Source organism: Solea solea, chromosome 9 (assembly GCF_958295425.1).
Source record: "Solea solea chromosome 9, fSolSol10.1, whole genome shotgun sequence".
NCBI classification, from domain to species: domain Eukaryota; kingdom Metazoa; phylum Chordata; class Actinopteri; order Pleuronectiformes; family Soleidae; genus Solea; species Solea solea.
In genome coordinates, this window is record NC_081142.1 from 2,494,737 (window position 1) to 2,520,392 (window position 25,656).

General features: G+C 38.4%; 1 protein-coding gene across 3 annotated transcripts in view; it reads left to right on the forward strand.

Moving 5' to 3' along the window:
• rab6ba (RAB6B, member RAS oncogene family a) overlaps positions 1 to 25,656 on the forward strand; it is a 46,811-nt gene that overhangs the window by 15,512 nt on the left and 5,643 nt on the right. The window contains exons 2-7 of one of the 3 annotated variants that reach the window (XM_058638942.1): positions 5,574 to 5,632; positions 13,537 to 13,590; positions 13,987 to 14,122; positions 14,246 to 14,357; positions 20,024 to 20,117; positions 21,338 to 21,404. In XM_058638942.1, coding sequence (XP_058494925.1) covers positions 5,574 to 5,632; positions 13,537 to 13,590; positions 13,987 to 14,122; positions 14,246 to 14,357; positions 20,024 to 20,117; positions 21,338 to 21,404 — 522 coding nt within the window. The remainder of the gene's footprint in view (positions 1 to 5,573; positions 5,633 to 13,536; positions 13,591 to 13,986; positions 14,123 to 14,245; positions 14,358 to 20,023; positions 20,118 to 21,337; positions 21,405 to 25,656) is intronic. The other 2 variants (XM_058638943.1, XM_058638944.1) reach the window with 2 other exon arrangements.

Genomic DNA, 25,656 nt, shown 5'->3' on the forward strand with positions numbered 1-25,656 from the left:
TTTTTTTTTTATTATTTTGACTTCTATTTAAATTACATACTAAAGTATACACAGTATCACTCTTCTGCTAATGCTGAAAAAGACCACGGTCAAGCTTTTGTCATTGAAAGTAATTATTTTTAATCTGTTTAGATTGATAGATACATTTGTTCATAATGATGTCTAACGGTGTTATTGATTTCCTTATAGTATATTTATTATGCATTTGATTCCTTGTCACTAATGGTGTTGAGATGAGAAAATCCTTAATTCACTCATTTCACTGTTGCGTGGTACTTCACAAATGGCAGTAGCAGGCAGAGCCTAATGTGAACCCAACTGTGGGGGACCTTTAATGTGCTGTAAAATTGTATTTTCAGCTCTTATAAGATGCCTTGATGAGGCATCTGTTCACTGCTCACAGCAGAGTCCTGGTGGTGCAAGTTGTGCAGCAGCAGGTGCTCCGTTATTTCCACTAATTGGCCCCCACGTTGTTAACTCACTCTGCAAAGTCTTTGAAGCATCATGTGAAGCAGGGACCTTATTAAAGCCAAGACTGTAATTGAAAACCCACTAAGCAGTAATCCTATGTTGCTATTCATTAAGGTGTCTATAAGTTGGCTACATAATTGAGCGATAACTCGGTGTGGAAGAGCATCATCAACACGTGTAGCTTGACTGGTTGTTAAATTCCTTTTGTGGAGACACTTGGATAGAGGGTCTAAGTTAATGTGTTGTAGTAAAGTGACTGCATTTTATTTATATGTTAACCTGGAATGTATTTAAAGGCTTGCTTCATTGATTTTACACACTTATTAGGATCAGTATAGTCATCACTGAAAACACCAGTTGGTATGTTTAACAGTTGCACCTGCAGGAACCTTTCTGAAGTAACCCTGATGATGTCACCAGGGTTTAGAGCTGCGACTAACTATTTTTTTCGTAACTGATTAATCTGTTGATTATCCTTTCGATTTGATCGTGTAATATTTTGGTCCATAAAACATCAAAAAATGTTGATCAGTGTTTGTCAAAAGTGGAAATGATGATGTTCTCGAATGTTTGTTATATGGTGCAAAAAAATTAAGAAAATATTCACATTTAAGAAGCTAAAACAATCAGAAATCTTGTTTTAATAATGAAAAAAGCTTCAAAGCAATTAATCGATTATCAAAATAGTTGACGATTAATTTAGTAATTGATTAATCGAGCAATTGTTTCAGCTCTACCAGAGTTACTACTGGGGATGATATGGGTCCAATCAGCCAATATCAGATTTGAAACTCTCTGTCACGGCAAGCTGGTGAATTAACTATCACTATAGTCACTATAGTCTCTGCAGCTCTGCATTTTCTCTTTATTTTGTTCACCATTGTATTGTCCCCCATTTATTTCAATAGTTACTGAAGGGGGAAAATATTGTTCCCCAGACTAACAAGCTTTCTTGCATGGTCAGTGTCCAAATGTATTCGTATGTTAGCTTGGCTGCAGTCACTAATAAGGACATTAAAACTATTGTGAAAAAGCAGAGAAGATTAAAAGAGGTGGGAGGTGCAATACTGCTTATGAGCTACATACGACTCCACCATATTGAACTCTCTTGTTCTCCATCCGTTCAAAGGTCAGCACTGTCAAGGGTCAGCGGGTGCTATCTATTTCTCTATTTCTATGCCAGCATGAGGACTTAATATGACTGCAAGATGATGTCAAGATCCTTTACAATGTTGCACAATGAATTTAAATCCTGTTCTATAACAATTATGCAGCTATGTAATGTTGAGGAATAAAACAATAACAAAAAATATCACAAAAACAAACACCCATAGTGTATGGGTCATAATCAAGATATTGTACTTGATTTATTGTTCTTTCTGAAAATTATTTAATGAAACTCTGTCGATTTCTTCCTAATAATCTCCATATTTAGATTAGAGGACATATACTGTATGCTCTTATGCTATTAGTATTGTTTATCATTTGTTCTTAAATATTCTGTGTACAGCACTTTGTTAAACTGCTGTTTTTTTAAAAGTGCTATAGTAATAGAGATGGAATAAAGCTTGTTATCAAGGGCAAATCCAGTCTACAGTCTAATAAACATGTTATTACTTCTAACACTTAGTTCCTATTACTTGATTATTTTGTCTAATGTTAGTTGCTGGCCTGTAGCCAGACAGTTTAAAATTGTAATTCTTATTATAATTAAGTACTACCTTTCTTTCTGAAATGAATTAGCCATAGTTTTCTGTGTAAACCCGCTGCCCTGTGAGAACACACTGATGTCACGACTTCAAAGAAACAAGGTTATTGCTGTGATATCTCCAGTGCTGCTATAGATTTCATTTTAATGTCCAACTAAAACCACTAATCATTTGAATTCCATCATAATCTCTGAAATAGCTTCACGGAAAAGAGGATGAAAAGCTTATGATGAGGAAATGCAGAGCTAATGCTTAAATGTAATAAAAATATTCCTTGTTAATCACTATTTATTAGCCTTATAAAATAAAATCCATCAAAGTATTGCAGCCATGTAGCTAAGCTTCTTTCTTCTAACCCAGTAATTAAATTCACACAAATAGAACTAAGTCATATCTGAAGATATTAAGAGAAATTATATTGCACAAGCACAGTCAGGAATGGGCACAGTTGTTTCCCTTTAGTGCTTTTGTGTTGACATTTTAATCATATGCTTAAATGCCCTTCATTATTTTGTGTTTGGAGTGTGTTCTTACTCACCCATGTAATACCTAATGTAAGAAAGAGGGAACAGGATGCAGGTGTCTGTCCCTAGGTTTTAAAGCTTTTAGCAGTGACAGGGGTACAGAGAGTGATTTGTCATGTTTCTGAATAGTTGAGGACGATGAGTCCTCTGCAAAGATTCTTGGATCAGACTTGCTATCCTAATGTTCGGCCCACTAGAGCAAATATTTAGCAGCTAAAACCTATGAGTTGGCTGGCTTATTATAGATGTATTAATCAAAATTTGGGATAATACTACACTGCCAGATGTTACAAGCTGTTGCTAGCTAGTTAATATTAACTCATTAAATAAAATGGTTTAAAAATGTTGAAGGCTGCCTGTTGTGTCCCAATTCCTCAGTAAGACTTGGATGGGATTGGATGGGTGGGTGGTGGTGTCCATCGATGTTTTTTAGATGTATTATAATTATTTTTATTTATTGTATTTAATTATTATTATTTGTTTGTTTCTATATGTGGCCCTGCAATGGACTGGTGCCGCCTTCTGATGTTGTGATGTGTTATGGTAACATAGGATATATATAGGATTATGTAACTTGGAATCCTATGAAGGGGTTGGTGAGGTTGCTTTGACTTGAGGGGGCCTTCCAACTTTCAACAACATCTTGCACCCTGCTGTAACTCAGACATAATAATGTAGTTGGCCCATAACATGGCAACAGGACATGTCAAGTGTCAAGTGCCACCAACTTACTGTGGGTAACTTGTTAGCCTGTGGCTGTGGCTTGAAGTAGTAAACCATTTTTTAATTTCCCAAATGAAAGGAAGAGAGTGAGAAGAAGAGGACACATAAAAGAGAAGAAGGCAGTAATGTGACACCATGAAAGACAACTGTGGTAAAACACTACGAACAACAACTAATTTGCAGATAAAAAAGTAGGACAGTTCTGGAGCCAAGTAAGCCAGGCGATATATTGATAAATCAACATAAAGACATTAGCATAATAAGCTGCATTTCCAATCGTGCCTCGCAGGTATGCAATGAGGAGAGGAGTTTTTACTCCGCTTCATGTAAACAATTGCAACTGTGTGGCCACGGTTACTGCATTCAACATCAATACCTCATAATTCAGCATACTTTGTGTTGTTAAAAAACAACTGTGAAATTGCAGCAGCACATAATGATAATCTGCATGTCTTACTTGGATTTAGCTAATTTAGGCATTTTAGTTAAAAGTCAATAAAATCAAATGTGGTTGTCAGCATTATGCAGATTCTTCCCAGTCAGTGTTGACTTGCTTATTGGACTAGCACTTTGGATCTGTTCCCCTAAAGTTGGAGGGATATAAGATTCCAGGCCTCAGCCAACCTTCTGCAATGCTGCCAGATGAATATAAGAGGGTGTGATCGATTTAAACTGGCCTCTTCAATCTACCTCATTAAAGAATTCACAGAGGGAAGAAAAAAAAAATCTGACAACCATATGCACCATCTATCAAAAAATCCACCATGTCTAACCAGTTCTTTCTTTTATAAGTGATTAATTCTGGAATGTGCCTGATGCTTCTTAAATGATGAATTTATTATCGAATGGATATAAATTTGGTGGCTGTTCTCCAGTCATTTGTCAGTCACATACCATAACACGCCTCCATAATGATCCTTGGCAGTTAAGTATAATTTCTCCTCGGAGAAAAACAGGTCTACCCGACCAGGTCTAATGGTCGGGTAGATTTAGGTCAACAGGATCTAACGTTGTATGTATCACATTAATATTAGCAACATATAGTCTGAGCAAAAATGTATAAAATAAAATCATTTATGTGGGTTTAAGTGCACTTTTGGCCCCATGGTAGTTTGTGAAAATGTAAATGAGCATTGTTTTTTAGTTTGTCTGAAAAAATAGATTATGATTCTGATATTGATTATCCCCAACATTGCCTTTGAAAAAAGGGGAATTGCATTTTTTTTGCACATTATACACGTACATATTTTGTTCCCTGTATAGGGTGAGGGTTTTTTTTATTCTCTTACCTTGCATAAGATGGTGTGCAGTTTTGAATGTGCATTTAATTGTAATGCATAGGCATTGATCATGATAGTCAATATTGTTGGAGCTTGACAATGTTAACAGATTGTTACAGGAACTGCATTTAAATGGGAATGGATTGTTGATTGATGTCACAGGTTTTGCTGTAATGCAACAACACTTTAGTATTTTGCTTCAAGGTACAATAACGCGTTATATTTATGCACATTTGCAGACCCATGGCATGGATTATCTGTTGAGGATAATATGCTGGTTTAAAAGAAACTATGAATCCCCTGAAAACTTTTTTTTTAATTCTTTAAAAATACTTCTACTACATTGTACTTTCACAACTATGACAGCTTTTACATGTTGCTGCACTGTGGTTGCTACAGTGACATAGACTACATACAATGTCAGTGTGTATTTTCTAATCCCTATCCAGTTAAAACCAACGAGACAAAAATAACCAAAACTGTTGAAACTTTCCATGTAAACCACATGCAGATAACAGACGTGGTCATTGTAACCTGTTAACAGCCCCCAAAGGTACATCTTTCAACCTGAGGGGTTAACTTTCCCCTCACCTTTTCCATTGTGTATGGATTTCTCAGAATGTATTGAATTGGGACGTCTAAGTGTATTGGGAACACATGATGCTATCTCCAGCAACAGCGCTGTAATTACATCTGAAGCTGATGCCACTGCTGACCCTTGGTCACTCCCCATACACAGTAATGAGCTCCATGGTGAGCAGCAACAGCCATTACAGAAACCATATCCTGCAATGCTCCTGTGTGGAAGTGAAAGAAGATCTATTGTCTCTTATTTATTGAATTCTGTCTCTTTCCTGTTCTTGCAGTTGGGAAGACGTCTCTGATCACACGGTTCATGTATGACAGCTTTGACAACACATATCAGGTAAGTGCTACCTCCGGCACAGATCATCACTTTTGTCTGTACTGCACTGTCAGTCCCACTGAGCTCTAAACCTGAAACATGCAGCTGTACATACATTAAATAGAATATAGGCACATATAAAATTGGTGACTATCACCAATTATTATGATTCAAACTGTAGTGCACAACCTATGAAAATTAACAAATGAAATCAAGTTGTTTTATGTCAAGACAGACTGAGGCAACAGCAATGTTACTCTAGTAAAGTCAGGCAGCTGCACACAGGATGGAGTATGAATTAAAACAGAAAGAAGTGCGTTACGGAAGACTTTGGAAGTGAATTTAGTGTTAAAAACCCCCACAGTAGTTTAGACATTTGACAAAATACCTGCTTGTTGCCCCTGCCTGCCCCCGTGCTGCCTCTGTATGCACACAAATGCCCCCTGAGGCAGGTGGCTGTGATAGTATTACTGTCAAGCTTGTTTTCAAATAATGGATGGAGCAAATGAATAATTTAACATCGTTTCAGTTCACAAAGAGCAAACAGAGGCAGAATAACAACATCAACAACAACAAAAATCATCAAAGGTTCGGACTGCAGCTTTAAGTTGACGCATGACAATGACCTATGACAATGTGTGTGTGTGTGCATTACATATGGACGTTTAATTCCGTCATGGATATTAAAACGTACACATTTGAACTGAAGCACCCGAAGATCACTGTGGGGCCTCCAGTGATCACTGTTTCTGACCTTGTTCTGCAAAGCAGCTGAACCTCACTTGCCATCCTAAAAACAGAATTTTGCTTTTGCAGCACTCATTGCAAATATCTGCAGGCTCAAAAAAGGGTTCCTTGCTGAAACCTGTGGTATTATTACTTTATAAGCAAAAAACCCTCTATTTTCAAGTCATAACATGTATCAAATATCACATATTTTGTGTAGTGTGTATGTGTCTTTTAGTTCATGCAGGACTAGTGGATTATCCTCAGAAACACTACTTGTGTCATTAGACTAATGACACAAGTAGTGTCATTAGTCACCAAACACAATTCATCATGTAATGGTAATAGTGCTGATATATTTAATACTAGAGGTCAACCAATTAGGTAAGTCAATTACACAGCTCCAATGAGACATTACAATCTATGGGCATCGACAGATCCTGGCTCCACTACTGGTTTAAAGACAGAAAAAAGAAACTGTGGACACTGCTGCTTGATCAATGACAGTTTCAGCTACACGAAGTGTGTAGTGATCATTGTTAAACTGTCAGATTCTGTCAGCAGAGTATTCTTTCGTTAAAGGTCTGGCATGTAAGAATTAGTGACCTCTAATGGTAAAACTGCAGATTGCAACAAATGTAGGAATCCTCCTCTCACTCCTCCCTTTAATACATGGATAGTAAATATGACCATGATTATTTTCAAAGACTGAAACCTCCTAACCTCCTTTACCCAGAGCGAAATGTGTCCGTCCATTTTTTTAAATACAGTTTTTCTCACTCCAGGGCCACTGCTATAACTTCCAACTCGAGTGCAGCTGGATACATTAAAGCTTTAGAGAACCCAACAGCCATCAAAGTTGGCGCTAAGTGCAGTCAATCGGAGCAACACTGGGGGAACATGGGTTTCTACACAAATGGCCGTCTGCACTCGGCCTGCAAAGACAGAGGGCTCTCCTCTCCTCTACTTTCAGCCATTTCCTTCCGTCATAAGTGGTCAGGCAGCATGGGAGGCAGATAGATAGCATCTGCTGATCAAATTGTATCCCCGTCTGCCCCACACTATTGTAACGATCCCTTCCTTAAATTGTCACAACAGCCAGAGAGTAATATGGAAATCAAACGGTTATTTAATTTGTGTGTAAAACAAAACCTGACATCCACAGGACTTCTTGTGCGTCTTCCAGTTGCCTTTTTTCAGGTAGTGGATTATATTTTTTATAAATGCCATAACCTCTACTTTGTTGCCATAGATCAATGTCAAATCTCCCGAGTGTTTGTTTTATCCCGTGTGGGTTTGCATGCTGTCCCCGTCTTCCCTTTGTCTTTTCGTCCATTGATCAGTGACAGGTAGGGCTCTGAGTGATATTTTCTAGCTCAACTTCTGAGACCTTTGAGTATTAATTAAAATGCTGCATGCATTAGCTGGGTCTGAGTGTTTATACCGCAGTCAGAGGGGAGGCAAGATTTGCCCCTGCGATGGTGGAAAGACTCTGAATGCGAGTGTGCCGGGGAAGTGCGCCTTGATGTGAATATTTATGAAGTCATTCATTCTGAACATATCACGACATGTTTTTTTTTATTTTCATCCAAGCCAAGCCTTTAGATCTGAGCAGTTCCTGTCCTTTGAAAGAAGACTGGCACTGTATTTAGAGGATAAGGTTCATCAGAAGGATGAAACTGAGCGTGGCAATGGCTTTAGTCAGCGGGAGGATGTGAGAAAGGCAAGCCTGATACCCTGACTCTAAAGCAGCAGACTCCCATCAAGCAGCCACTGAGCCGAAATAGACGCAGGGAGACATCCTCACTGCCTGGCAGCACATGCTAAAGGGTTCAGAGGCCTCCAGAGGGAGACTGCCTCTGTCAGCTGTGGTGGAGCTGTCAGTCAAGCCTGGCCACCAGGCTGTGACTGTCTGCTCGGCCCAACAAACTCTGATATTTAAGTGCTGGAACTGGAGAAGCTGAATTTATCAAACATACCATATCATATTTAATAGGGGTGGGATTTGATACAGTGAAATATCACAATATTTTTTACATGGCAATATTCTATCACTTTTGAAACACAATTTTTTTTTTTGTATATAATTTTGTTTCAAATAAACATTATTTTTTGTGGATTAACATAAAAAAACTAGATGGTGCCAATTGCTCTCTCTCACTGGAGCTGTTGTGTGAGTATGTCGCAATATTTACTTTTGCAAATACTATTAGTATTTTGCCATATCGTTATAATATTGTATCGTGATTTCAATATCGTGATGGTATAGTGTGTTAGCTAAATCCAGAGATAATTTAAAGCTGAGGTAACCCATTACAGGTGTACAATTATACGTGTTACCATTGTGTTTTCACGTCACCACATTATTTCACACAATAATTTATCTAATATGTATAACCATGATTGAGCAAACAGGACAGAGTTATAACAGTCACTAGACATTTAAGGATTTTTATTTTTGTCATTGTCAAGTTTTTATTTCATTTATACCCTTCATTCATTCATTCATTCATCTTCTACCTGCACATGAGGCTCGTCGGGGGCCACATAGAGACAAACAACCATCCACTCTCACACATACGGTCAATTCAGAGTGTCCAATTTGCCGAATCGGACTTTGGGAGGAAACCGGAGAACCCGGAGGAAACCCATGCACATGGGGAGAAACTCCATGCAGAAAGGCCCTTGTTCTGGCCCGGTGGGGTCGGCCTCGGGTCTTCTTGCTTCAGAGACGAGAGTACTATACTAACCACTACACCATTTATCAACTTTATTTAAACACGAAAGTCATTGAGACTAAGAATCTCTTTTGCAAGAGGGTCCTGATCAGGACTGGATACATATCAGCACATATACAGTACATACAAATATTAATTAATAGTATATCACTGCGTCTGTGACAGTCAGCATAAATGGTTTAATCTTAAATACATTCTGAATTGATATATAATATATATATATATATATATATATATGTTCATACTGCTTAGTGACACGACAAACAGATTAATTATTAAAAGCACTTACACTGATCCCAAATTTAATAAATTTGGCTGTCTGAAGCAGGCAGCATGATTGTATGCTGATGGGTTTCTCTGTGTGCCAGCAGAAAACTTCAGATTAATCAGATTTGGTGTGTGTCCATAAACTGCTGTGTGTTCTAACCACTGCGAGCAACTGCCAGTTTGCTCGCTGAGTCTCAAGGCCTACTGGTTTGCCAGTGGCTCTGCCAGATGGAGGACCTTGAAAATCCTGGTGGGAGCAGTGCTGGATATATTCGTATTCTCTCCTTACATGAAGGTAGAAATACAACCGTGGAGAACCAGTCAAAATCGTTCCATAGTTGGTGCAAACATTCATCACACTGCGAAGTCAAACAATGACCGCATCGTCCCGCAAGAATTAAGGAAACGAACCACACGACTCTCTCAGTGTTTCTCAGTATAGCATTTTTTCTGTTTTCGTGTCTGTGGGAACATTCCCACACTGCTTAGATTGACACATGTTAAACATCAGGACTGTGCAGACGAGGCAGAACATGTACAGACAGTGACTGTTTCAAAAGCAGCTCTGTGGCTGAAAACAATAAAGAAGTGCCCACAAAAACTTCTGCTAAAAATAAACCTCAACATTCAGTGGGACGATATTTTTTTTATCTCATTCGCAATTTTAGCTTCTCATGAACGTGACCATCCAATATTGAAAATGTGTGCTCTGCCAACAGTGCTCCCTTAAACAACTGCCTGACAGTGTGCCAGCTTGTACCAGTCTGTCTTTGTCTGCACCTCACAGCTCCAAATTTTCTGGATGTAGTTTAAACAATGATCACTACAGTAAAAGACAGATAAACAACACAGAACTGACTGAAAGACTGTAGAAAAAAATCTGTTGTCTTACAAAGCAGACAGCGTTGTTGCTTTCGCTCTCGCTTAGAAGTCCACAGGCAGAATTCCAGGAAAATGACTACAAACTTAAACCCTATGGGCCCTGTTTAGATGATTTAAAGTGCATGCTCTGAAAGTGCGTGCATGAACGCATTAGGGCGTGTCCAACTGCAATTTTGCTATTTACACAGCGTATAATCTCTGCGCAAGATGCAAAGGAGATGTATTTAGTGTCTGAATTATTGGAAGGTATGTTTTGGGGCGTAACATCAATTAAGCCAATCAGAGTTTCACTTGTTATTCCCTTTTAAAGGTCGGGTGCACCTGTGCCTGGCTCATTGCTATTTGAATGGCAAATGCAGGAACCGTGAAGTGAATGATTCTCTGCAGAGGGGATGGATCTGCTTGTGTGTGAGCAGAATAAATGCAAAATAAAAAATCTGAGCAGCAAAAGGTTTGTCTTTGTCAAACTTAAACATTGACACTAACATTTTCCCTATAATCACAACTGTAGCCAAATAAGTGTTTGTAGTTTATAGCGCTGTCAAGCATGACAAATATCAAATATTTATATTTGGAAACTAGATTGTAATTAACATGATTTATGGATGCTGTATATTTAAAATAAAGACATTTTATCTTTTGCAATTATCTTCATGACTGAATTATTTTAGCTGCTCTGTGCTCTATATTTTTTTAAACCAATTTAAATATCTTTGTCTTTATCTTTTAAATGTCCTCATTTCATTCACGAAGGTAATATTGTGCAGATTATACCTCTCCAGTCATTTTACCTATTGAAATACGCTTAAACGGCCAATACAGCTCCTACCTTGTGACCTGAAGTTTTTTTTCTGGCTGTATGAAGGCATTTTCATCATCTTAATAAAATACAAATTAAAAATAATATTTTGTATTTGAAATACGTATTTTAAATACATGTATCAGAAATACGACCCATCCCTAGATGTAGTTAAGAATATACCTCACATCCCTCAGACGTGTTAAAAGCTTTTTTGCCCTTGTCACTGGCAGAATGAGAGTTCCTGGTCTGTCCTCTGACGACGTGTGCTGGTGAATTATTTAAAAGGAACATTAATAATTTCTGGCGATCTTATCTGTACATTTATGGTTTTCTGTGTGGGATTCTATATTTAAAACTGTAGAAGGGTAGAGAGAGCGAGAGAGAGAGGGAGAGTAGAGAAACTCCTGCAGTAGCTCTCTGCTCTCTTCTGTTTATTATGTCTATAATTCCAATTGCAACTTAGCAAGCTTTTATTATTAGCTGCAAAAGACTATTTATTTTTGAAACTGTGCTTAGTCTGCCTGTCTATTTGGAGGCTGTAAAAGGTGAAACCTACTTTTCCTACAATTCCTTTTATTTAAATGACTATAATCTTGTATGCAGCAGTTTATACTCTGAATTTTTTTTTTAGCTGTACAGTTTTTGATCCAACATCCCGTCTTCAGTCCATTGTGGCAGCTGTTATCGAAATGAAACAAGTGCACGATGAAGTTGCTGATGCCCAGCTCTATCCAAGTTGGCAGTGGGCAGTGGGAACCAGCTGGACTGCCTCATGTCAGCAAAACACAACAGATACACTATCTTGCTTAAAGCTGCAGTCGGCAGGATCGCTCGAAAAATGGATGATGATTGAGTATCAGGCTCTCATTCCTTAAATGCAAGAGTCGCTCTGATCTGAGCCCCTCCCACCAAATATGGCAAACGTTTGCAGTTTGAGAAGCATACTCTAAATCAGGGGTGTCAAACATAAGGCCCACAGGCCAGAACTGGCCTTACCAGGGATCCAATCCTGCCCGCAGGATGAATTTGTTAAAATTTCAGATTATGATTACAGTCTGCTCATAATTTGAAAAACTATATTTTGAAAAACTTGATGACTTTTGCATTATGTTGTTGAAATGGCACTTATTTTTCTCAAGAAATTTCAGGTTGCAAGGTTTTTTACTCATCCGGCCATAAAATTAATAATTTTGTGGATGAGCATGACATTAGTTTTCATATTGTCTCATAACTAGTTGCCACCAATGCTAGAATAGCAACAGAATGTGTCCATCATAGTAGAACAGCCAATGGGGAGCCATCTCTGGCTCCCTAAACTGTCATGTGATTGGTCAAAGTCTCCTGTAATAGGCCACATTTCTCCAAGATTGGAAACAGAGCCTGGAGGAGCTGCAGTAATCCAGTTTTCTCTCTCCGATCACTTAATGGAGTTTATTATAGACTTATTGATCCATACCTCCAAAAGTATGTTGCCTACCTAGGTTTGAGAAAAATAATTAGTGCAAAAACATATTAAATGTGTCATGGTACAAGTAATTCTCTGACATGTCTCAGAATAAATGCCTGCAGGTCGTTCCTGCCTATCAGTACAAGCTCCAGCTGGCTGGTGCTCCCGTTTGCAAGCCTGGGTCACATAGAGTGGAACCATACAGCTGGGTACTGCGGTATAATCCAAGTTTAGACCAACACAAGCAACCATCGAGTCCTTTACACCCTCATCCCCTCAAACACCTGGATGCACCACATGAAAAAGTCACAAACCACATCAGCCTTGGCCAGCTGTCATTCAGTGTCAGTGAGTCATTAAAAAAATCTTTTCTGTTTCCTGCTATGCAGTTTTTTTTTTCTTTCTTCATAACAAAATTCAGTTAAAGCAACAAACCCATATCTGCAGTTTTACCACTTTTAAATTTGTTTGAGTCAGATCATCTGATGATATCGTGGCGAGCGGCATAGCTGAAAGCGGCGGGTTTGGCGGCGGAAAGTAAACAACACAGAAATGTTTAGATTCCTGCAGTAAGTGGATAATGTGGAATGGTATGAGCCATGATTGTTAGGCAGTCGATTGCAGGATAAAAACCACACAAAATACACAAACTTCACATTGAAACAATATGGTTCCGATAAGTGTAATATTCTTCTGACACTCTTGAAAATTCATCAAAAGTTAAAAATAAACTTTAACATTGGATTGGACATTGGAACGATTTTTGTCCAGATTAGACCTCTAAAATCTCAAAGCTGATCAGTTATCATTAAATTGTGTCATGTCATTCTGCGTTTGATGTGACACATGCATTGTTTTTGCACGTAACCTGGATGCGTGACAGACTTTAATTGCATTTGGTGTGAACACACTGCAATGAACCATGGAAGTTGTCCTCTTCACAGTTTCACTGTGTCTTTATTTCCATCCTTTTATTCCCTGGTAAATACAGTTGTTTTCTTATAGCTTTTCATGGTATTTACAGTGATAATGATCCAGGAATGTCTTCTCTTCCCTAAACTAGGCCACAATTGGAATTGACTTCCTATCAAAAACCATGTACTTGGAAGATCGAACGGTAAGAACCTCAGTTACATTAAGAATATATATATATATATATATATATATATCTACAGTGGGTTTTTTTTTCCAGTGTGTTATGTGTCAGTACTGCAGTAACTCAGTCTCTAACAGAGAAATGACATACTGCTGCACTGGTCATCCTCACAATAATGCACTCAAAACTAACCCAGCCGTGCTCATGACTGCATTTAGATGAGTACATTTCAAACCTGTCTGGATTGTTTCCTGCAGCTATAAGAATTTGACAGTTCCAGGAGAATTCCACTAATGTACAGTAACACATGTTTGTTGTGTATATGTACTGTGTTGTGTGTGTGTGTGTGTGTGTGTGTGTGTGTGTGTGGAGAGGGCCTACTGTTCCCAGGCTCTCTGATTTTCTAAATAATCTCAGCCTCCTCAGCTTTCCCTCTCTGAACCCCAGGTGAGGTTGCAGCTGTGGGACACGGCTGGACAAGAGCGCTTCAGGAGCCTCATTCCCAGCTACATACGGGACTCCACTGTGGCTGTGGTGGTCTACGACATTACAAGTGAGTGCTCCTTGGAATTGAACTATTAATTATGTGCAATCTATGCAAGTATTCATTTTCAAACACCTTTCTTGTATGAGTAGTTTGACTGCCCTCTGCGTTGTTCCCCCCCCCCCTCAACAGACGTTAACTCCTTCCAGCAGACGTCAAAATGGATCGACGACGTCAGGACAGAGAGGGGAAGTGATGTCATCATTATGCTTGTCGGCAATAAAACAGATCTGGCAGATAAGAGGTATGTGATTACTGCCGAAGTGAATTATTAAACTCAACATTTCCCTTTATGTCTCGACGCCATGGCAACGATGATGTGCAACGTGTCTGTGGCAACATTCAGCAAAATGAGCACAAAGTATGGTGAGAACAGATTGACTGAAAAGCTGTCCCTGCAGAGTCCACGCTCTGATAAGACGTTGAAGTGGGTTACTCGTTATAGAAATAATTGTCTTGAGACAATACAATTCCTCATTACTAAATTAATTTGATATCAGGACCTATTGATGTTATATATGTATATATATATATATATATATATATATATATATGACAGGTATGTAAAATGTGTGTATGTTGCATAATACATCACATTTAATGAATATACTCATTAGCATATTCTGCTTTAGTTCATCTTTTTCAGATGTGATGATGATGTGACATGAACAATGTCCCCCTCACATTGTTCATTGTTAGTTCTTGTTGATGAGGATCTGCACTAACATTTGTTTTTATAATCAATTAATATGTTGGTTATTACCTTGATAAATCAGTTTTTTGGTCCATAAAATGTCAGAGAGTGGTGCAAATGAAGATGGTTTTCTCTCACACCATGGAATGATAACGTCCTCCTCCAGTGTCTTGATGTGCCCATGAACCAAAGATTTTCAGTTCTTCCCATTTCTTTATCATAATGGTGCAATGAAACCTGAAAATAACATTTTCAGATGCAGCCACAAATGTTTGTTTACTGACGGCATGTTTGCTGTAGTGAGGAGGTGAGAAAATGCTGAGGAGACAGGATTTTTCCACAATAGTGGAATGATATGAAAAAAAAGGAGGCAGAATTAGATCACTTTTGTCCTAGTGCCAGAATATATGAAGGTTGTCTACTGTATGCACCAATAGCTTTTCTTATTACTTTTTCATCTAAATGTCATTTTCCTTTTTGAAAACAAGTTAATCCACTTTACAGATATTAATAATTCTCCAGCATATTTGGATATACTGACTTTTCAGGAGTATGCATTTTAATTAAAGGCTCCAATGCGGAACCTATATCACCCCCTGTGGACTTGTGAGTAATTACCAAAATGCTGCCATCTCGATATTTTCTCTCTGCCCCTCCCCAGTCACACACACAAACTGAGGGAGAGAAGCGGTGGTGTCCACAGTTGTTTAGGGGAGCACTGTTGGTGGAGCACACATTTCCATGTCTGTGAGAAGCTAAATTCGTGATTGAGATGGAAATATGATTGTGAAGTCCTACTCTTATTTTTAGCAGTGGAATCCACTTTGGGAACTTTGCACGAGTGCTTCTTGTGTTTTCAGCCACAGTACTGCTGTGTGAAAATGTCTTGCTTTACTCACACTGTGTGCTTCTTCTAATGCCTGTACAGTCGTCGTCACTCTGTGTGCAGCTCAGGAGTGTCGCCAAAGACTAGAAAACAAAACACTGCTACACTGAGAGACATGGGGTCACGTCGAGTTGATAGGGATTTTAAAAACATGGGAGACCACAGACACAACAAACTTCGTAACAGATTTTCAATCATCCTTAGAAAACACAGATTAGACGATCCAGTTAAGACACAGGATCACATACTTGGCGGGATTTGAGCTCTCACAGAAACTTGAGCGATTTAACTTCAGAATGTAAACAGGCATGGAGGCAGACTGTCTCTGTTATGTAGTGATAAGTCTTACAGGACACATTAAACAAGCATTCATAATGTTACCATGAATCCACAAGTTTGTCCTCTTTCTCTACCGTCCACTGGGCTCGGGAGACATTCGTCCTCATCACGCCCCAATCTCTGTTCAGTCGTAAATATCAAACTATAAATATTTATGATTTGAAATCAGGACGACTCTGATGCTTCCAATGACATTAAAATTGCGTCTGTTAACCGTTCACAACAGAAGGCACCCACGATTGTCAGAAGGGCCTGATTGAGACCAAAAACTGGCCAATTATCCTTTAGTGTAGGGAAGGCTTTAATCACCTGATTTGTATGATTTATCATTTTGTTTTCAATTTCAATATAATCATTTGTTTTTATTGCCATTCTATGGTCTTGAATTTAAGGTAAGGAAGAAAATGATATTTACTGCCTTAACATGACCTCAGCATCCTCTCCTAATTTCCTTCCTACTGGAGGTAAATCAGATTCACTGCTGCCTGAGTCAAGTTAGATAGGTATTTGACTGCTTTTTAAATTACAGTGCTCCATTTTCCAACTGCAGTGTATCGACCAATCATTCAGATTCTTATAAATATTTGATTTATTACACGTTCAGGTTAATTATGTTGACAGTGACACTCGTCATGCAGATGCAGTCAGGTCTGGTAGTGAAAGGTTTGCACCCACAGAGATGATAAATGCTGTTATCACTGTTCGTTCTGTTGTGTGTTTCACTGATTAAAGAAGAGATTATGTGGAAAAACCTGGTACATGAATTGACACGAGTGTGAATAAAGTGGCTCACACAGAACTTGGTTTAAGACCTGAAACACCATGGTTGATGTTTTATGTTCAACATGCTTACGGTAAAGAAGAAGTTCCTGTTTTAATTGGGTGGACGCTGTTACCAATCAAGTCTGGTTCGTGTTTCCACCACAGAATGTGTAGGCAGCATGTTTAGTAATATAACATATATATATATATATATATATATATATATATATATAGCAATAGTTTAGTTAAATGTTGTGAGACACAGTATAGCCTTCATGTGGAGGATAAAGTGGTAGACGATGGGCGGACGGACACAGTGTAGCTCTCCAATAAATTTGGTGAACAAGAAAAATGAGACGCGGTAAAAACTGCTTTGCAGTGACATTATTCTTTTTTTTTTTTTTTAAAAAGAAACACAACTGGCCTTGAATCCGTTCTCTGTCATAATGTTGGTCAGTATTCAAAATGGCATGTATTCCCCATTGACTCTAAGAAGTCATTATTCTGTTCTGGCCAATCAATGGACTACGTGTTTAACTCCATCCTTAAGAAAGGTGTGCTAATAGCTGCATAATTTATTAGACCAGCACCCAATGTAAGGTTTATGCCACAGCTGCCCTCAATTAACTGCATTAACTGGTAATTATCCAAATGTTTTTATGTTATTGTAATGGTTAATCCACCAGAAGCTCTTTTACTAAAATTATATATTTTTTAATGCTAAAATAAAATTATTATTGTTATCCACGAAAAAATGTGTTGTTTTACAAAAAAACACAAGTATTTGTTTTAAATCGCATGCTGTTAATTGCATTCATGGGTTCACTTTAGGTTTCCAGTCATCTTTAATGGTTTGTTCTTCCTTTAGAGGGAGTAAACCCCACGTTTCTGGTGAGGTTTATCTGTGTGTTTGTCCAGCACTTGGAGCAGATGGGATTAAGAAGGTGGATACAGGATTTTTATTTCACAATTTGTAACATTGAGAGTTTTGCATATACATTTTCATCACTTAGCCTCAAGAACATAATTAGAGATAATTAAAAAGTCAGGCATGTGCACACTGCTAATAGCTATGAACAGGAAATGAAAATGTGTCCAGATCCCTCTCTGAGGGCTGTGAGAATGGAATCCCAGTTTGTTTTTTTGAACCACCTGGCAAATGTCAGTCTAACGCTCATTGTCTTTTCAGCTCTGCTTTGTGTCTGCTGTAATTACTCAGGGAAATTTCCAGCTCTGTCGCTTCTAAATGATCCTCTGTGTTCACCAGCTTGTTTATAACGTGTCTGTCAGCAGTTCTGTGCTGGGAAGTTCATACATAATCACTTCATCAAAACTTTGACGCCGCTTGCTTCTCATCAAAGCCGTGACGTTTGACATTTGAAAGACTGTCTATAAAATCAATCAGTGCTCCTTTCATTAACAGGAGGTAGAAATAGTAATTGGGGTGCCCCATAGCCAAGTGGAAAGATAACTTGTCTTGTGACCAAAAGGGTGCCGGTCCAAATCCCCTCCAGGTCAAGGGCTGAGGTACCCCCCCGAGCCAGGTACCATTCTATTCACATCCAGTCTTGTCTAATCTAAGCCCAGATAAATGGGAGGGTTCTGTCAGGAAAGGCACCTGGCATAAATAATCTCTGCCAAATCAAATATGAGGATCATCTGCTATGGCGACCCCTAGAGAGGGAGCAGCTGAAAGACACACAAAGGAAGTAGAAATAATTATTAAGCTGATTTTTGGTGATTGTGCTTATTTACTAATGAAGATGAAAGAAATCACCAGTGCACTGTAATAAGACTTGTTCTCAGGACTTGAACTCGATCACTGATGACTCAGACTTGGACGTGGACTCGAGCATTGAATAGGTCAAATTAATGTGGCCTATATTCTGCTATTATATTTAAATATACATCATTAGCATATATTATTGCTCTAACGTTTCCCGTGCTTGCAGGTCCATGTGTCCACAGCTGAGATGCCTAAAAAGAGGCTGTAAATCTTTGAGGACACAGATTTTACACCCTAAATAAACTCTTTGAAATAGTGACACTGTGTCATTTGTGTTTGATAGAAACCCTTTTTTCTTTGTATGTAAGCTCTAAATGGAGCACCGGAGGCCATTTTGGAGCAGGATTCCGACTCCACTGTGATGACTCAGACTAAGATAATGGGGATGTAACTTGGACTTGCTCAGACTCTTCTTCGGTGACTCAGACTCAAACACTGGGGACTCATGTCTCAACTCACTGTGGAGATTTAGTGACCTGACCACGGCACTGCGCCACTGGCTTTAGAGCAGCAGTCACATATTTTGGGACTGAGCTGCTCTGCTACGTGCGTTAATGCCTTTTGGATGCTACATATTGTGCATTTATTATGTCATTTTCTTGCCAACTGCCTGCCTGTCTGATGATGATGAATAATCCACACTGTTGTTTAAAGTTGGGGCTTTGGTGCATGCATCCAGAAATAGCCACAGAGACACTGCTGGAACTCAGTCAGGTGGTGTTATTATGTAAATACGTCTTCAGTGCCTCAGTCGCACAGAAGGAAAGTCTTTTCCTGACTCACAAATACTGTTTGTCTTCCTTCTGTGCTTAAAATACAAAGGGAGTGTTATTTAAAGTGAGGAGGGCCAGTTAAATAGAAGGTTGTTGTTTTGGAGGCTTGTACAAAAGCAGCACGGAAGTCGATGTCGGTGTGTTTAGTCAGGTGATATTTTTAGTTTAGTACACAGGTTTTTTTTTCTTTTGTGTTGAAAGAAACAAAGAGACTGTTTTTGTGCAGAAGAGCAGTGGTAGCCTGATTTAGACCAGTCGTCTTAACGAACCTGCTGGCTGTCCTTGGGGATGTGTTTGTGTGTGTGTGTGTGTGTGGGGATGGGGAGGCCGCAGCACTGCATAATAGTCTCTGTTCGTATTATTGGACACCTGATGTTGCCTCCTTTTCCCAACAAGAGCCAAACAGTCACTGCCAGTATAATTAAACGTGATGCAAATTAGCTGTTATTAATTTCTCCTAGGACAATGTAATTAATCATTCTCAGTCATTAGCTAATTAGGTCTGGTGTGTTCACACTAGCGTAGAATAACAGGAGCCTCAGCTCCAGTCATTGGGCCTCGCGTGCTGATATGACAAAATCAAGTGTCCCCATTTTTTATAAACGGTGTATAATTATAACCTATCGTGCGCTCTGCAGCATTTTGGATGTAACCCCGCCTTTGTTTACAGGCAAATCACAATTGAGGAAGGTGAACAGAGGGCCAAAGAGCTGAGTGTCATGTTCATAGAGACGAGTGCCAAGACGGGATACAACGTCAAACAGGTGAGTTCAGAGACCAGGAAGACATGATGATCTGTCCATCTGTGATCTACACTGCTTATAAAGGGAAATGTTCTTCATTTAACACAATTCACACTGTTTCAAAGAGTGTATTTACTGTGTCACCAGAGTACAAAGTCAAATCTGTGATCTGCTGAATATCTGAATATTCATGATTGACCTATTTATGGAAATTCATCACAATTAAATTATTATTAGTGCTTTCATTGTAATTAAAAAGGTACATCATCTAATCCCTATCCAGAGAGATTTTGTGGGTTGTAAATACAAACAACAGTCTGACTCAGAGACAGTGATTGGTTTCGGTTTGTTTATAAAAACAAAGGCCGTCTGTGTCGTTAGTAAATAATGACAATAATGCAGACTGTACTGTGTCTGTCAGTGGATGGTGTTGGCATCACGTCTCACCAGACAGCAGCACAGAAAGAGGATGCTGTTCTTCACTTCACTTTACACATCAACAACACAATGCTGACAAAAATGTCACAGTCCTGCCACATAGTGTGTGTGTGTCTGTGTGTGTCTGTGTCCGAGATATTGTGTTCCCAAATTCAATCTTTGTGGCATCAATGTTTAATCATCTATGAGAACTAATAAGTGAAATAAGTCGACTTCTTTGATCCTCAGATACATGGTTATGTGTCATTTTCTATTCAGATTTGTTCAAATCATTTTAAATGATAGAAAGCAACTTAACAAAAAGAAAGAAGCAAAAGAAAGTTAGATAATAAACACAATTGACTGAAGAGACCTAGTGGGAGGGGTTCAAATATTTGACTAAATCAACTGTTTGTCTAACACTTCTGAGCTCTAACTAATGATAACTTCCACAGCCAATAAATCAGTCAAATATTTTCTTCATTAATCAATAATTTAATTTGCTTCTCCTTAAAAAAATCAGAAAATGTTGTCAAATGTCATTCACTGTTTTCTAAACCTCAAACGTTTAGTTTGGTCCACAAATGAAAGATATTCAGTTCATCATCATCGTCAAGAAATATTACATTTAACAAGCTGAAATCACAGAATATGTTTTCTTTGATAAATAAAACACTCTTGCTGATTAATCTAATACTCTACAATCTAGTGATTCATTTACTAATGGATTAAGAGTAGGCAGCTCCACCGCCTACACGACTTAGACAAAGATTTCATGTTGTGTTTTCCTGATTTCTGTCCTCCTTCTGTTTCCTTCTCTGCAGCTGTTTCGTCGCGTGGCGGCTGCTCTTCCAGGGATGGAAAGTATGCAAGAAACAAGCAAAGAAGGGAGTATCCTTTCACTGGTTGACATGTAATGATATGCAAATTGTCTGAGCTCAGAGGAAACATTTCATTCCTGATGTGATAACATCACTCACTGCTAACTTCTCAATTAAGAGCTTCAGTGCTGAGCTCTGTGCAGTGACACCTATTTAAATATGTGTCACCTCTCTGTCCAATTACCTTTTTTTTCACTTTGACACACTGTTTTTCAGCACTGGTGCTTGACGGGTGCAGGTGGGAAGCCAGTCGCTCAATTAAGCAGACAATCTGGCTGCGCTTTTCTGTGTTGCATGGCTACATTTGCTCATTTAAACCATTGACAGGAGCCTGAGCATCCAGCCATTAGTCAGACTATAGCACGACTCACCTAAGTGGCTGCTGTCGCAGCTCCACCTGTTGGATATTAGTAATCTCATGCAACAAAACCCTAATGTTTCATTTTCTTTAAGGAAATAGAATGCAATACTGCCGGATAATATGATTGATATATATCAGAATGAAATATCACACCATAGTATCTGGACCATAGACCGTATTTAATAACAGACATAAGCCGCTGCTCCTGCTCTTCTTGCTCCTGCTTGAATTTTCAGCAGAATTTTCTTGTTTTTATGCAGTAGAATAGTGAGACCAACAACCTTTTGACACTAATAGACACCTGGAGGTACATTTTTGTAGAAATTGTATGCTGATGAGGGGCTGGGCTACATCAGCAAAAGTCTGGGGCATAGTTAGCAAATAAGTGGAAGCTAACTAGCTAAGAAAGGAGGATGGAAGTAGCAGTTAGCCACCAGGGGGCGACTCCGCTGAATCACTTCATTGGAACACATCCAAAAATGAATATGTAGTTTCAAAATAACTAATTTTTCACCAAAACACAGCTTGTAATGGTTAAAGCGTCAAGTATTTAGTGCGACCTGCCCTTACAGTTGAACAATACCATGACCCTGGCTAACCATGGCCTACATCAGCAAAAGCCTGCGGCACAGTTAGCAAATACCTGGAAGCTAACTAGCTAAGAAGGGAAGATGGAAGTAGCAGTTAGCCACCAGGAGGCGACCCCTCTGAATCACTTCATTGAAACACATCAAAAAACGAATATGTATTTTCAAAATAACACATTTTTCACCAAAAAAACAGCTTGTAATGGTTAAAGCGTCAAGTATTTAGTGCGACCTGCCCTTACAGTTGAACAATACCATGACCCTGGCTAACCATGGCCTCCATCAGCAAAAGCCTGTGGCACAGTTAGCAAATACCTGGAAGCTAACTAGCTAAGAAAGGGAGATGGAAGTTAGGGTTGCAAAACCGTACTCGTCACATTTTGTCCCTTATTTCATAGTGACAAAGTTGGCAACCCTAATGGAAGTTGCAGTTAGCCACCGGGGGCGACTACACTGAATCACTTCATTGGAACACATCAAAAAACTAATATGTAGTTTCAAAATAACACATTTTTAGATGTGAACGTGAGTGTGAGTAGTTGACCTTGTGATAAACTGGTGACCTTGACGCATCTGCAACCCTTTAAGAATAAGCTGTATACATAATGTACACACTTGAACTTGAACATCATCCTCCTCTTTCATCACATACACACTGAGCTGAAATCAGTTGTCCTGTCAATGAGCAGCAAACTAAACAAATAAGACTAAACAATGAATATTATTCTTACACTTTGAAGACACAGTAGAGCAGCAGCATTTCATGTTGTCACTGTTTCTCCTCTGACAGCATCAGCAGCACCTTCACATGCTCTTCAGTACACAAAGCAGGCCTCCATCTCTATGGAAACTGTGGATGAATTATGAAACTGCCTTTGATTTAAACCATGTGTGTTTCATTTCAGTGTGAAGCCTCAACACAGCGCGTCCTGATTAACACTGCAGCGTACATACATACATACAGTACATACAGTACACACGCGACACGCTGACCTTGGTGTTGACTGTTCATCGTACATCGCTGACTCATCATCTGCTTGCTTACAGCATCATAACAGCTCTGTGCCATATTTCCTTGCTTTTATTCATCACTCACTTTGAGCCGATTACTTTTCATATCTCGTCATATTTTGAAATTGACCTCAATGAGGCGTTATGGCTGTGGGAGTGAGCCGTGTGAGGTGGAGGTGTGGTGATGGATGACAGGTGGTGACAGTTACTCAGCAGCTCTGTGATCAATCTGTCACAAGTGAATGGAGAAGCTCCCGTGTGTTGTCGTTGCACTGTGAACAGTATTGATCTCGCTGGGAGAAGAGCAGAAATAGGAACATGCGTACACATACATATTAGGGGTGGGAATTACCAGAGGCACCACGATACAATATTATCACCATATTTAAGTCAGGATACAATATTATCACGATATTTAAGTCACGATACAATATTATTACGATATTTAAGTCAGGATACAATATTATCACGATATTTAAGTCACGATACAATATTATTACGATATTTAAGTCAGGATACAATATTATCACGATATTTAAGTCACGATACAATATTATCACCATATTTAAGTCACGATACAATATTATTACGATATTTAAGTCACGATACAATATTATCACCATATTTAAGTCACGATACAATATTATTACCATATTTAAGTCACGATACAATATTATCACCATATTTAAGTCAGGATACAATATTATCACGATATTTAAGTCACGATACAATATTATCACGATATTTAAGTCACGATACAATATTATCACGATATTTAGGTCACGATACAATATTATTACGATATTTAAGTCACGATATTTAAGTCACAATACGATATTATCACTATATAAGAGTATTTGCGAAATCTATGTTTTACACTTTACTCACACCACAGCTCTAGCTCAATCACTTGGCACCATCTAGTGGACTGAAATACAAATAGAATAATAGATTTTTTTATGCTAATCCACAAAAAGTTTAGAGTTTATTTGTAACATCAGTTAAAAAAATGTATGCTAAAACAAAAAAAGAATATTGCCACCCGAAAAATCATGGCTGCTAATATGATAATAACATATTATGTTATAGGTCAGTACCTCTACTGTTATGTAGTAGAGGTAATAAACATGCATTAATATTCACTTTCTTCTTCATGTGCAGTTAACAATCACACACTGTTACTTAATATTAATTTATATCTTGACAAAACCTTATGCTTTGGTTTGATGTTCTCCATGAAGTTGATCATGGTGTATTTCCATTATCACGATAATGGTAAGAAATAGAAAATGATTCATATTTCACTGAGTGGAGTTGAAAATGGCGCTGCAACTAATGATTGTTTTCATAATCAATGAATCCAGTGTTTCCCAGCCTTGGTCCTCAGAGACCCACTGTCCCGCATGTTTTCCACGTTTCCCTGCTCCAACACACCTTAGTCAAATCATCAGCTCGTCAACGAGCTCTGCAGAAGTCTGATAACGAGCCACTCATTAGAATCAGGTGTGCTGTAGCAGGACCAGGATTGAGAAACACTGGATTCATCTGTTGATTATTTTCTCAGTTAGTTGATTAGTTGTTTGGTCGACTGTCCGTTCACTCGTGAGTAACTAAAGAATAGAAATAAGAGCAGACTCCTACAGTACTACTGATAGAGTGTACAGTATGTTAAACTGTCACTAAAATGATGAAAAGTGGTTTCATACAGGTGCATTTATGTTCATATTGTGTACAAGCGTTGACATTCACCTGCTTTGGCCCCACTAAAGTGCATGTGTGCTGCGATTACTTTTTTCTTTATTAATTCAAATTTGCCATTTTTATCACTTTATATAGACTTTAAAACATATTTATTTTATACAATTACCACAATAATGTAGTAGTTAATCACTAAAGAGTGAAATATTTAATTTTCTTCTATTAATGTGGGACATAGATTAGGAGATATAAACTAAATGCTTAAATGTTTAAATAGGAATCTTAAATCAATTTATTTGCCCTTTGCAGTAAAATACCACATTGGTGTTAGGATGCAAGAGCCTCACAAACAAGACACATGGACAATAAATGAGACAAGACTAAAATTTGCAAGAAAAACGACAGAAAAACTCCAAACAGAAAAAAAAACAGGATTTAAACCAAGACGCAACTTTGTGTGAGGCACCCACTGCACCACAGCCCATTTAAAGAAATAAAGTTCATTAAAGTAGACTCAATTCATTCAACATATAATAAAAAATGTCTGAGTGAACATTTAGATAGTTGAATATTTTATAGTGTTTGAGTTAATGGCGACGGTTCCA